Source organism: Liolophura sinensis, chromosome 6, assembly GCF_032854445.1.
Source record: "Liolophura sinensis isolate JHLJ2023 chromosome 6, CUHK_Ljap_v2, whole genome shotgun sequence".
Taxonomy (NCBI): Eukaryota; Metazoa; Mollusca; class Polyplacophora; order Chitonida; family Chitonidae; genus Liolophura; species Liolophura sinensis.
In genome coordinates, this window is record NC_088300.1 from 11,464,640 (window position 1) to 11,478,372 (window position 13,733).

General features: G+C 41.3%; 2 protein-coding genes and 1 pseudogene across 3 annotated transcripts; 2 read left to right on the forward strand and 1 right to left on the reverse strand.

Moving 5' to 3' along the window:
• Positions 1-25: 25 nt before the first annotated feature.
• Positions 26-6,810, reverse strand: LOC135468900 (E3 ubiquitin-protein ligase RNF34-like). 2 transcript variants are annotated; one of them, XM_064747365.1, is made up of 3 exons: positions 6,301-6,810; positions 4,583-4,699; positions 26-1,166 (listed from the first exon to the last, which is right to left on the reverse strand). In XM_064747365.1, exons 1-2 carry the CDS (start codon positions 6,533-6,535, stop codon positions 4,608-4,610), a joined length of 327 nt encoding a protein of 108 aa, XP_064603435.1. In that variant the 5' UTR covers positions 6,536-6,810; the 3' UTR covers positions 26-1,166; positions 4,583-4,607. The 2 variants fall into 2 exon arrangements, with proteins under 2 accessions (XP_064603435.1, XP_064603434.1); XM_064747364.1 differs by lacking the exon at positions 26-1,166 and having other exon boundaries at positions 4,164-4,699.
• Positions 6,811-6,949: 139 nt separating this feature from the next.
• On the forward strand, positions 6,950-12,605 carry LOC135468901 (endoribonuclease Dicer-like). Its single transcript, XM_064747367.1, has 4 exons — positions 6,950-7,087; positions 11,193-11,291; positions 11,480-11,642; positions 12,478-12,605. The coding sequence occupies exons 2-4, from the start codon at positions 11,193-11,195 to the stop codon at positions 12,531-12,533; spliced, it is 318 nt and encodes a 105-aa protein (XP_064603437.1). The 5' UTR covers positions 6,950-7,087; the 3' UTR covers positions 12,534-12,605.
• On the forward strand, positions 12,541-13,523 carry LOC135466895 (endoribonuclease Dicer-like; annotated as a pseudogene).
• Positions 13,524-13,733: the final 210 nt, after the last annotated feature.

Sequence of the window (13,733 nt, forward strand, 5' to 3'; positions counted from 1 at the left end):
TCAGCGGTTAGGTAAGGCTTCAACATACCATGCCTTTCACTAGTGATTGCAAATTACTGAGCAATAACTCTTAATTGTAGATGATTTAGGTGTCTCAACTAGGTCACATTTTAAAAATGACAGTCTCTAAAGATGAACAGTACACTCATAAATACATACACAGTCAAGTATTTATGGATTAAGATATGGTTTGAATGTTTTATTGACGCTTTGTACTATTGTTCCGTCCGGTAATATTTTTGCTATTTATAATCGGCTCTGTACATGGCATGTCTATGTGTTATTCGGTTCAGATATACTTACACTTACTTTTACTTATATCGTAAAAACCATAATGCGGTATGGAAAGTGAAAAATATGTGGTTCATAAAATAATATACCAGCTACTAAGCTTCTATATTATTAATAAAACTATGGAGCGCTACTCAAACTGGAAACGCTTTGGTTCGTAAAATATATATTGTAAAACCATACTGCAATATGGAAACTGGAAAATATATGTTTGAAATAATAAGGCAGAACCATACTGTGCTACGGAAAATGGAAAGGCTCTGGTTCACGTGCTAACATAGCGGAAACATGGTGCGCTATCGCACCTGGAAAATATATGGTTCATGTAATAACTTAAATAAACCATAATGCTCGATGGAAAATGGTAAGGCTGTGGTTCATAAAATAATACAATAGATCTATCTACTACTGTGCGCTATGGAAACTGGAAACACTGATTTAAGTGATAACACAGTAGAACAATTGTGCGCTACGGAAACTGGAAACGCCCTGGTTCACAAAATAAAACAGCAGAGCTAAAGTGCACTACAGAAAGAAAAGAAATGATACAGTAAAACTATTCTACGCTATGGAAACTTGAATCACCCTGGTTCATAAAATACTATAATAGACCCATTGTGCCCAACAGAAATTGGAAACGATCTGGATCATGTAACAACATAGTAGAGCTATTATGCGCTACAGAAACTGGAAAGATTCTGGGTCGTGAAATAATATATCGGAACCAAAGTGCACTGTGGGAACTGGAAACACCGCTTCGGTGGCTTAATGATTAGAGCGTCCTCGAAGTCAGGAGGCTCGGGATCAAATTTGGGTAGGATCGTACTAAAGACTTCAAAAAATGGTACTTGTCACATTGGCGGCATTCAGTCGACCTGCAACAAGAACACACCGCATATATGTGAACATAACTAATAACTCCTCGTTGTTAAATGACTGAAAATTGCTATGTACCACGTTGAACCCCAAGCATTCATACCAAGTGTGCTACGGAAACTGAAAACGCTATGGTTCATGTAATAACGTAAAACTATTATGGGCTATAGGAACTGGAATCGCTCTGGTTCATGACATAATATAGTTGAACCATAGTGCCCTATACAAACTGAAAACGCTCTGGTTCATGTAAAAATATAGTACGACTAACGTGTGCTACGAAAACTGGAAACTCCCTTGTTCGTGAAATAATACTGTAGAATGTATATTGCGCTGTAGATACTGGAAACGTTCTGGCTCATAAAAGTATATACTAGAAAAAATAGTGCGCTGGAAACTGGAAACGTTCCGGTTCCTGTAATAACATACTTGAAGCATTGTGTGCTATGGAACTGGAAACGCTAAGCTCATGTATTAATATTGTACAGCCATTGTGTGCTGGAAAACTGGAAACGCTCTGGTTCATGAGATAATATAGAGCTACAACTAATAGTAGTTACCTTCTCAGCTCTGTAGTGGGAGTAGTTGACTATCAGCTGTCAAGTAGGAGTAACTGATTGTCAGCTGTCGCGCAGAAGTAGGTGCAGTTAATTGTCTAGTGGGGACAGTTAACCGTCAGCTGTCTAGTGGGGATAGGTAACTCTCAGCTGTCTTGTGGGGACAGTTAACTGCTAGCTGTCTAGTTGTGAGCAGTTAACTGTCCGCTGTATATTGGGGACAGTTAACTCCCAGCTGTCAGTGAAAGCAGTTAACTGTTAGCTGACTAGTGGGGACAGATAACTGTCAGCTGTCTAGTGGGGACAGTTGTCAGCTGTCTAGTAAAGCAGTTAACTGTCAGCTGTCTAGTGGGGACAGTTAACTGTCAGCTGTTTGGTGAGGACAGTTAACTGTCAGTTGTCTAGTGCCAGCAGTTAACTATCAGCTGTCTAGTGCCAGCAGTTAACTGTCAGCTGTCTAGTGCGTGCAGTTCAGTCAGCTGTCAAGTGGGAGCGGTTAACTGTCAGCTGTCTAGTGAGAGCAGTTAACTGTCAGCTGTGTAGTGGGAACAGTTAAATGCCAACTGTATAGTGAGAACAGTTAACTGTCAGCTGTCTAGCTGGGACAGTTATCTGCCAGCTGTCTAGTGGGAGCAGTTAACTGTCCTCTGTCTAGTGGGGACAGCTAACTCCCAGCTGTCAGTGAGAGCAGTTAACTTCCAGCTGTCTAGTGGGAACAGTTAACTGTCAGCTGTCTAGTGGGGACAGTTGTCAGCTGTCTAGTAGGGACAGTTAACTGTCAGCTGTCTAGTGGGAACAGTTAACTGTCAGCTGTCTAGTGGGGACAGTTGTCAGCTGTCTAGTAGGGACAGTTAACTGTCAGCTGTCTAGTGGGAAACAGTTAACTCCCAGCCATCTAGTGGGAACAGTTAACTGCCAGCTGTCTAGTGGGGACAGTTAACTGTCAGCTGTCTAGTGGGGACAGTTAACTGTCAGCTGTCTAGTGGGGACAATTAACTGTCAGCTGTCTAGTGGAGACAGTTAACTGTCAGTTGTTTGGTGAGGACAGTTAACTGTCAGTTGTCTAGTGCCAGCAGTTAACTATCAGCTGTCTAGTGGAAACAGTTAACTGTCAGCTGTCTAGTGGGGACAGTCGTCAGCTGTCTAGTGGGGACAGTTAACTGTCAGCTGTCTAGTGGGGACAATTAACTGTCAGCTGTCTAGTGGGGACAGTTACCTGTCAGCTGTTTGGTGAGGACAGTTAACTGTCAGTTGTCTAGTGCCAGCAGTTAACTGCCAGCTGTCTAGAGGGAACAGTTAACTGCCAGCTGTCCAGTTGGGACAGTTAACTGACAGCTGTCTAGTGGGAGCAGTTAACTGTCCGCTCTCTAGTGGGGAAAGTTGTCAGCTGTCTAGTAAAGCAGTTAACTGTCAGATGTCTAGTGGGGTTCCTGTAATAACATACTTGAAGCATTGCTACGGAAACTGGAAACGCTAAGCTCATGTATTAATATTGTGCAACCATTGTGTGCTGGAAAACTGGAAACGCTCTGGTTCATGAGATAATATAGAGCTACAACTAATAGTAGTTACCTTCTCGGCTCTGCAGTGGGAGTAGTTGACTATCAGCTGTCAAGTAGGAGTAACTGATTGTCATCTGTCAAGTAGGTGCAGTTAATTGTCAGCTGTCTAGTGGGGACAGTTAACCGTCAGCTGTCTAGTGGGGATAGGTAACTGTCAGCTGTCTAGTGGGGACAGTTAACTGCCAGGTGTCTAGCAGGGACGGTAAACTATCAGCTGTCTAGTGGGGACAGTTAACTGTCAGCTGTTTGGTGGGGATAGTTAACTGTCAGCTGTCTATTACCAGCAGTTAACTATCAGCTGTCTGGTGGGGATGGTTAACTGTCAGCTGTCTAGTGGGAACAGTTAACTCCCAGCCGTCTAGTGGGAACAGTTAACTGCCAGCTGTCTAGTGGGGACAGTTAATTTCCAGCTGTCTAGTAAAACAGTTAACTGTTGGCTGTCTAGTGGGGACAGTTGTCAGTTGTCTAGTAAAGCAGTTAACTGTCAGCTGTCTAGTGGGGACAGTTAACTGTCAGCTGTTTGGTGAGGACAGTTAACTGTCAGTTGTCTAGTGCCAGCAGTTAACTATCAGCTGTCTAGTGCCAGCCGTTAACTGTCTGCTGTCTAGTGCATGCAGTTCAGTCAGCTGTCAAGTGGGAGCAGTTAACTGTCAGCTGTCTAGTGAGAGCAGTTAACTGTTAACTGTCTAGTGGGGACAGTTAACTGTCAGCTGTCTAGTGGGAACAGGTAACTGTCAGCTGTCTAGCGGGGACAGTTAACTTCCAGCTGTATATTAAAACAGTTAACTGTCAGCTGTCTAGTGGGGACAGTCAACTGTCAGCTGTCTAGTGGGGACGGTTAACTGCCAGCTGTCTAGTGGGAGCAGTTAACTATTAACTGTTAGCTGTCTAGTGGGGACAGTTATCTGTCAGCTGTCTAGTGGGGACGGTTAACTGTCAGCTGTCTAGTAAAGCAGTTAACTGTCAGCTGTCTAGTGGGGACGGTTAACTGCCAGCTGTCTAGTGGGAACAGTTAACTGCCAGCTGTCAAGAGGGAACAGTTAACTGTCGGCTGTCTAGTGGGAACAGTTAACTGTCAGCTGTATAGTGGGAGTAGTTAGGTCCCAACTGATTGTCAAATTGTCATAGATATACAAACAAGAAATAAAAAGGTATGGTGTTCAACAACAATGGAAAAAATATATACATATAAATAACTTGGAACACTAACAAATAAATACAAATATGGAAGTCTTTAGTTTCTTGGGTATACATTTATCATTAAGATGTCAGATGAAAACCAAATGTTGTGAGTACATGTAAATTCAGTTCAGGGTTTTTGTCATGTTTTTTTCTTTTTGGATTCAGGTTCAGCATTAGAGGCCTCATCCTCTTCATCATCATCATCATCATCGTCAGCGTCGTCATCGTTGTCTGAGAACATAAAAAAATTGGAGAATGTTAACATGGTACAACAAATCTATTTAAAGTCATTATGATCACCATTTGAAAAGATAATGTGATTGGACAAATTGGGCATACGATGATTTGCCTAGTGATTAGCTCTGAATATAAAGAAAAACAGAACACAAGAGAGCATCATCATGTACACAATGTTATCCTTTTGGACCAGTTTTACTAAAGGCAGGACTTCTAGCCCTTCCCAATACTGAGGTGTGGTTCCTAGAAGTAATTGTTTAATTGTTTAACAGTAGTAACTGTAATTATCAGAACCATTGTTTCAAAACCAGAACAAGACAAGTCGCCAGGTGGCTTGGTCGTATAATGTGCATTTCTACTGTCAGTGTTATCAGACTATTAAAGTCTGTGTTGTGCTGTGATAGTTGAATATGCTTGTCTGTAGTTTGAGAAAATCAATTCCACATGTAGACATTGCTTATAGTTAATAAAACCTGAAGACCACTGGCATTCATAGCCCCAGATGACTTGGACACTCCATTATCCCAAGGTATAAGTGTTTAGGCACCCTGTCTGCAAAGCTCGCTACATACCTGATGCACAATATCTATATCCTATTAAATACATCATCTGTCCGTAGGCTGAGACATTTGCGCACCTTTTGCAATCATTCGTTTTTGACCTTCATTCTTCAGGAAATCTCAGCAAATCTTTAAATAAGGTAATGGTCTGTTTTAAACTACTTGCCTCATGACACCATGTTTACCCAACTGGCCTCTTGGTACTTCAATCATAAATCATTACATCATCTAAAAATATGTCACAAACTTATTGATGTTTTGAAAGCTTAATATTTAAGTATGAAGTCCCAGATACTTTCATAATGACAAGAAATTGATGCCTTCAACAGCTAGCTGATGCATCATGACACAAAAGTCAAACAGGGATGCACATGCATAGCGAGAAAACAATGGCTTCACATTTAAAGTGTTGTTATCTTGACTGTTGTCAGTAGGGCACAAAAGTGAGATATCACAAAAATAACTACCTGTATATGCCATGGAATGAGATAAAAATTGAGTAGAAGATCACAAAGCCGTTGGCGAACGTGATTCAACTGACTTTGGTGAGGGCAAAGAGCAGTACACCAGATCCTGACATTGTCCTTTTTTGTCAATTTGTGTTATTGCCATTGACTACTTTTGGTTAGATCAACCTAGCTCCGATTAGGTTAGTTAATTTGTAGGAGCATGCGGTTGACATCAATTTATGTTAGGAAAGATTTAATCCCCTTGTAGAGCAGTAAATCCACAAATCTAACACATTTGCCTCTCTTTCTCTCAGTTATCCTTGCAATTGTGTTGTTCGACAAAAGTTAAACCACTCCACAAATGTAGTTTGTAGGCCAATGGGTCAAGAAAGGCATTCTTGATAAAGTATACTGAAAATGTTGTCCAACCCGCACTAAGCAAAAAAACATACATGTTTTAATTGATGTACAAGATATATACATGTTGGTTTACTAGTTACTGGAACAACAAAAAATCACATTAAATTCACTGTAATATGTGATATTTATTTAACACACAAGATGTGTGTTGGACCTGTGGCCATACCTTTGTTCGTTCTTTTTTTACTCTGATCTTCTTGCATCTCAGCTTTCTCGTTTTCCACAACTGTCGTCAAAAATATATTGGATTCTTTCTGCAGCTGAAGAATATTTCCATGCAAGCTGTTCAGGTGAATATGTGATGGCTCTTCACTTTTATTGACTGTCCGAACGGGCTTTGTAAAGAGTTTTGTATCGCCGTTCTTTAAATAGATTGTTAGATTCACACTGCATGTATCCATTTTGAAAATGTTTGATCACCGACTTGTACAGTGTTGAAGCCTGGAGGTACAGGGCTGTTGTTGTTGTTGCAATGTTGTTAACTGTTTCTAAGCTTCCTTTATCGGGTATTTCCACAGTGTGAATATTTCCTATGTATTCTTCCTATTAAGTCTAACAGTTCCATATTCTGCCAAACGCACATCAAAGTCCGTTGCTGGCTGGTATCGTTTCACATTTTAAAAGAGAAAGTGAAACGATTTACCCTGCAGCTTCGTTGATCATGGTAAAACAACATCCGGCCTTGATGTTGCGCGCATCGTATGAAAAGATGCAACGAGTGCTCTGATTGGGTTGTGTTCAATGTTCTTTGCAGAATTGACCAATCAAAATGATCGTGACTTAATCGTAGCCAGCGGGTACATGACTGCGAAAGGCGAGCAGACATTCTGCTGTGTTTATGTTTCTTCATCATATTTTAAGTCATTATTTTCTTCATAATGCAGTGATTTATCGGGGAGAAATAGTGGTGCTTGCTTGCCAGCCTTTTGAGCAACTAGAGGTGATATTTAAGGGTAAGATAAATGAGCTTTCGTAGCGGCAGCAGTTGATATTAACCATGCATTGGAAATGAGTGAATGATACCGACTGACATGGCTGAGGGACAGCATGCTTTTTCGACCAAAGTGTGATCATGACTTTGCAGTAAGACGACAATACCATGTCAGTAGATGATTGTAAGAAGAGATAAGCAAGGCTCGAATTACACTGCCTTAATTCGGGTGTTTAAGTGGAACTGGAATAAGGACAGGAATGAGGAGCAATGAGGAGAATAGGCTATTGTTTTGTGTCCATACATGTAGTCTAGTCCAACATGGCTAAGCCCTGGATGACTACACTTTATAGGGGCTCGGATGGTCATGCATTGCTCCCATTCAGCTGTAAAGTAACCATCATAAAATTTCGGAAAACAGTTGATAACTAATTAAACTCCCCTGCCGGTACAGTTACTCCTTTACAATGCTTAACATCCCTGGGCGCCTGACTGTTAAAATCTCAAGCTGTCGATCATCCCAAAGTTAAATATCCATCCATATTTCAGCAAGCTCAATCTTTGTAAAGTTCAAGTGCGTTGAGAACATTTATTTGTGCCTACATGCAGGTGAAAATATTGTGTAAATAACCTTGAAGTTCAAACGTGTATATAAAGTGTGAACATATGTCAAGGTCAACACATATCGAAAACTTGTTGACAACCACAACTTATGTGTACATGTACACAAGCTTTACAGATTGTTCTGTTTTCTAACATGTACCTTAATTTCATACCGTTATCAACAATATTTTTCAGTATATTTTTCATTATTGTCCTTTTTCCTTTACCTTCCAATGATGCCCATATTATCTTTAACCTTGTTGATGGTAGATCTGGCTGACGAGGGATCCATACATGTATCTTTGACAGTAGAACTGGCTGACGAGTTTTACCACTGCCTCAAATTGATGGTGGTGAGGTTATATTCTGGGAACTAGAAAACAACATATCAAGCAAATGAGTTATATGGTATAGGATAAGTTTTTTAATGACAGCTTGTTGGGTTTATTATGTAGGCATGGAAGCTTGGTGTATTATATTGGCCTTATAGTCTGGTTCAATTGGTCCTGGTCCCCTTCGGGGCCGGTAGATCCAGGATCAAGACTGGATCGAGTCACACCTAAGACTTTAAAAGAGCAAGTTGTAACTTCCTCGCTTGGCGTTCAGCATGAAGGGGATAGTGCAACGACTGGTTGACCCGTATCAGTATAATGGCTCGGACGGGGCGGCTTACTTGCCTTCGGTAAGTCGTCTCAGTGAAGCAGCACTAAATGAAAGAGCGGTGGAAATCCGTCCTGCAACAAAGAGGCACATTACACGTGCATGCACCCTAATGATTCCTTCGTCGTCATATGACTGAAAAATTGTTGAGTACGACGTTAAACCCCAAGCACTCACTCACTCACTCAATTGGTCCTGCGCATTAAATTTTTCCTTCAGAAAAGACGCATAAACTTTTTGCTATAAAATGCAATATGGATGCAAACTCACATGATGTAGTAAAAATGGAATGCACAAGTCCAAGTGTACGGGACTTTTGCTACAAAATTTCAAGTCAATCGATCAAAAAGTCAAGGCTGTAGCAGGTTCATCAAAATTCATAACAATTTTCAGCACATGTACTTATCCGACAGGTTAACCTACATGGACCCCTAATAATCATAAGAATTTTTGTATTGTGAAAGAGAAAAGAAGAATTCTGTAGTGTGAGAGAGAGGAAGAATCCCGTAGTGTGAGAGAGAAGAAGAACCCTGTAGTGTGAGAGAGACAAAGACTCATGTAGTGTGACAGAGAAGAAGAATTCCATAGAGTGATGGAGAAGAAAACTCCGGTAGTGTGAGAGAGAAGAAGACTCCAGTAGTGTGAGAGAGAAGAAGAATCCTGTAGTGTGAGAGAGAAGAAAAATCCTGTAGTGTGATGGAGAAGAAGAATCCTGTAGTGTGAGAGAGAAGAAAAATCCTGTAGTGTGAGAGAGAAGAAGAATCCTGTAGTGTGAGAGAGAAGAAAAATCCTGTAGTGTGAGAGAGAAGAAGACTCCTGTAGTGTGAGAGAGAAGAAGAATCCTGTAGTGTGAGAGAGAAGAAGAATCCTGTAGTGTGAGAGAGAAGAAGAATCCTGTAGTGTGAGAGAGAAGAAGAATCCTGTAGTGTGAGAGAGAAGAAGAATCCTGTAGTGTGAGAGAGAAGAAGACTCCAGTAGTGTGAGAGAGAAGAAAAATCCTGTAGTGTGAGAGAGAAGAAGAATCCTGTAGTGTGAGAGAGAAGAAGAATCCTGTAGTGTGATAGAGAAGAAAAATCCTGTAGTGTGATGGAGAAGAAGAATCCTGTAGTGTGAGAGAAAAGAAAAATCCTGTAGTGTGATGGAGAAGAAGAATCCTGTAGTGTGAGAGAGAAGAAGAATCCTGTAGTGTGAGAGAGAAGAAGAATCCTGTAGTGTGAGAGAGAAGAAGAATCCTGTAGTGTGAGAGAGAAGAAGACTCCAGTAGTGTGAGAGAGAAGAAAAATCCTGTAGTGTGAGAGAGAAGAAGAATCCTGTAGTGTGATGGAGAAGAAGAATCCTGTAGTGTGAGAGAGAAGAAGAATCCTGTAGTGTGAGAGAGAAGAAGACTCCAGTAGTGTGAGAGAGAAGAAGAATCCTGTAGTGTGAGAGAGAAGAAAAATCCTGTAGTGTGATGGAGAAGAAGAATCCTGTTGTGTGAGAGATAAGAAGACTCCAGTAGTGTGAGAGAGAAGAAAAATCCTGTAGTGTGATGGAGAAGAAGAATCCTGTAGTGTGAGAGAGAAGAAGAATCCTGTAGTGTGAGAGAGAAGAAGAATCCTGTAGTGTGAGAGAGAAGAAAAATCCTGTAGTGTGATGGAGAAGAAGAATCCTGTAGTGTGAGAGAGAAGAAGAATCCTGTAGTGTGAGAGAGAAGAAGAATCCTGTTGTGTGAGAGAGAAGAAGAATCCTGTTGTGTGAGAGAGAAGAAGAATCCTGTTGTGTGATGGAGAAGAAGAATCCTGTAGTGTGAGAGAAAAGAAAAATCCTGTAGTGTGATGGAGAAGAAGAATCCTGTAGTGTGAGAGAGAAGAAGAATCCTGTAGTGTGAGAGAGAAGAAGAATCCTGTAGTGTGAGAGAGAAGAAGAATCCTGTAGTGTGAGAGAGAAGAAGACTCCAGTAGTGTGAGAGAGAAGAAAAATCCTGTAGTGTGAGAGAGAAGAAGAATCCTGTAGTGTGATGGAGAAGAAGAATCCTGTAGTGTGAGAGAGAAGAAGAATCCTGTAGTGTGAGAGAGAAGAAGACTCCAGTAGTGTGAGAGAGAAGAAGAATCCTGTAGTGTGAGAGAGAAGAAAAATCCTGTAGTGTGATGGAGAAGAAGAATCCTGTAGTGTGAGAGATAAGAAGACTCCAGTAGTGTGAGAGAGAAGAAAAATCCTGTAGTGTGATGGAGAAGAAGAATCCTGTAGTGTGAGAGAGAAGAAGAATCCTGTAGTGTGAGAGAGAAGAAGAATCCTGTAGTGTGAGAGAGAAGAAAAATCCTGTAGTGTGATGGAGAAGAAGAATCCTGTAGTGTGAGAGAGAAGAAGAATCCTGTAGTGTGAGAGAGAAGAAGAATCCTGTTGTGTGAGAGAGAAGAAGAATCCTGTTGTGTGAGAGAGAAGAAGAATCCTGTTGTGTGATGGAGAAGAAGAATCCTGTAGTGTGAGAGAGAAGAAGAATCCTGTAGTGTGAGAGATAAGAAGAGTTCTGTAGTGTGAGAGAGAAGAATTCCATAGTGTGATGGAGAAAATGAATTCTGTAATGTGAGAGAGAAGAAGAATCTTGTAATGTGAGAGAGAAAAAGACTCATGTACTGTAGTGTGAGAGAGAAGAAGACTCATGTACTGTAGTGTGAGAGAGAAGACTCATGTACTGTAGTGTGAGAGACAAGAAGCTCCTGTAGTGTGAAAGAGAAGAAAAATTCCACAGTGTGAGAGAGAAGACTTACATGGAGGTAAATACATGTATAGTGTTTTTCTCATTACCATTGTTGCTACGATATGGCCGAAATATTGCCAATGTGGTGTTAAGCCATAGTCATTCATTCTTTACCATTGTTTTATAGATGGTGTTCAGAACAAGTCTGGATACAGCCAGGAAACTGCCGCGGCATTTGCGCAATGAAGAAATACCATCCCATATTTTCACTCCGAGGACATATCAGGTATTTGCAGTGCATATGACATTCTAGACAAACAAGAGCTCACAGGTTGTAATGTGTGTATTGGGGAATGTCATTTAACAGATAAGTTGTGTTATAGTCAGTTATTACAGCTTTTGCAGAATGCTGTCCCTACTTACTAGGAGTGGTGATTGGGAATGTGGCTGAGACTAGCTCTTATTTGTTTACAGGTAGAACTGCTGGATGTAGCCATCAAGAAGAATACCATAGTCTGCTTAGGCTCAGACTTTGGCAAGACTTTTCTGGCTGTAATGTTGATGAAGGAGTTATCTCCCTTAGCCCGACAATGTCTGAAGAGTGGGGGCAAACGAAGTGTTTACCTTGTCAGTTCAGGTGAGTTTCAGGGTAGCTTATGTCTTTATTTTCAGCAGGTAACAATGTTAATAAACAGTTAGATGCGTTTTTTCCCCAAGGCTCTGCCTAGTTTCCTCCCACCATAATGGTGGTCGCCGTTGTATAAGTGAAACATTTTTGAGTACGACGTAAAACACGAATCAAATAAAATTAAATAAATAAATATGTTTCTCTGTCAGTCATACATTTACATGTAAGACACAGTCTCTCTTTACAAACACGGAGTGCAAAATGCAGTATTCACAGTGATAAAGATTGATGATAAACAAATAATTTTGGTTAGGTGCACATGAAAGAATATTGTGGCAAATAATTAGAATAGTTAAAGCATTGTGATTAACATGGAGAAAGATATGTAAATGTAGTCATAGACATCTTATTAATTTCATGGGTGTCTGGTGGGGTAGGGGCACACATGTGTGGGTCTTCTGTTTCTGTTCATTAGTTAAACTTAACATAGCTACAGGAAAAATGAGCGAAATTCAGTAAATCCTGAAAACCAGAAAAAAAACAGTGCCAGTGATATTTTGCTCTTGCCTTGGAGATACATGTTTGTTTATATTCATTTTCGAAAGTCAGGCTGAGATTCTACATGTAGGTTGAGGTGTCAGCCCTCTGTGGCAGCCCTACTTGAGATTGTGAGGTGTCTTAAAGATTACTGTAAGTTACAAAGTTTACAACTTCAGTATTTTATGGATTGAGCTGAAGATTTGGCTTTGCAGTGTGCCAAATCTTAATTTGAAAATGCCAGGGGTGGCCAAAGGTGATGTTGTGTTGATTTCCAATGTCCAAGACTATTGTGTTTGTGTTTCAGGGAGTTTGGTCTCACCACAGGCTCAGTGTATCCGTCAGCACACAGATCTGAGGTAATGGAGTATGTGCAGGTGAGGAGTTAGGAGCCTGGTCAGAAGATAAATGGAGGGATGAACTCAACAACCACCAAGTCATCATTACCACTGCTCATTTATTCTATGAGACAATCCTCCACAAACATTTACCTCTGTCATCTGTTAACATTCTTATCATGGAGGATTGTCACCTGGCATTGGAATCTCATCCATATGCTCATGTTATGCAGTATTACAAACAGCTGTCTGCAGCGGAACAACCTCGTCTACTCGGGCTGACTTCCTCGCTTCTCAGAGGGACACTGTAAAAAGGCCTCAGCAACTAGCGGATTATGATAAAAAAACTTGGAAGATACATTGTTGTCAACAGCAGAAACATCTAACTTGGTAACTGCAGAACGTCATGGTCCTTGTCCTGAACAGCTGGTGTTCGAATGTGAAAGCAGGGAAGACCCCACCGGCCTTACTCCTCAGTTGGACGCCATCTTGGATTCTGCTTTGGCCTTCCTGTATGACTGCAATGTCCCGAACAGTGACTGCGAGGATGTCACAGACCCCAGGGCTGTCCCCAGCACTGCACTCACCGAGTGCCTCCACATTCTGCATGAACTTGGCCCGTGGTGCTGTGGGACCATTGCCACCTACACTTATCAAACAGCTGGACAAGATTGATGCCACGAGGAGGCAGAACTTTCCAAACGCTTCCTCAAGTTTGCAGCCACTCAGCTACGCCTGGTGAATGCTCTGTTTGAGCAGCATTTCGCCAGTGTATGGCAGGTTGAGAATTCCTTAACTATGTCACGCCCAAAGTAGTCAAGCTCATATCCATTTCCGAGAATACAAACCTAGCGATGACTTCATGATCATTGCTGAGGATGACAGTCTGCTGGATGATTCAGACATGTCAGATGACTCCATGGATCTGTCTGATGACGACGACAACAGCAGCTCACACTCCAGACAATCCAAAGCCTATCCACATCGCCATCAAGCGGGCGAGCTCACAGGCTGACAGGCTGCGGACAATCCGCTGGCAGACACAGATGATGAAAAACGTCTCTGTGGTATTGTCTTTGTGGAGAGGCGCCATGTTGCTTATGTTCTCAATAAGCTGATAGATGAAATGTGTGCCTGGGATACAGACCTGTACTTTCTAAAAAGTCACCATATTTTAGGAGATGGAATGAAGAAAGGTGGCAAGCGAGAGGCGCTCATGTTCAAA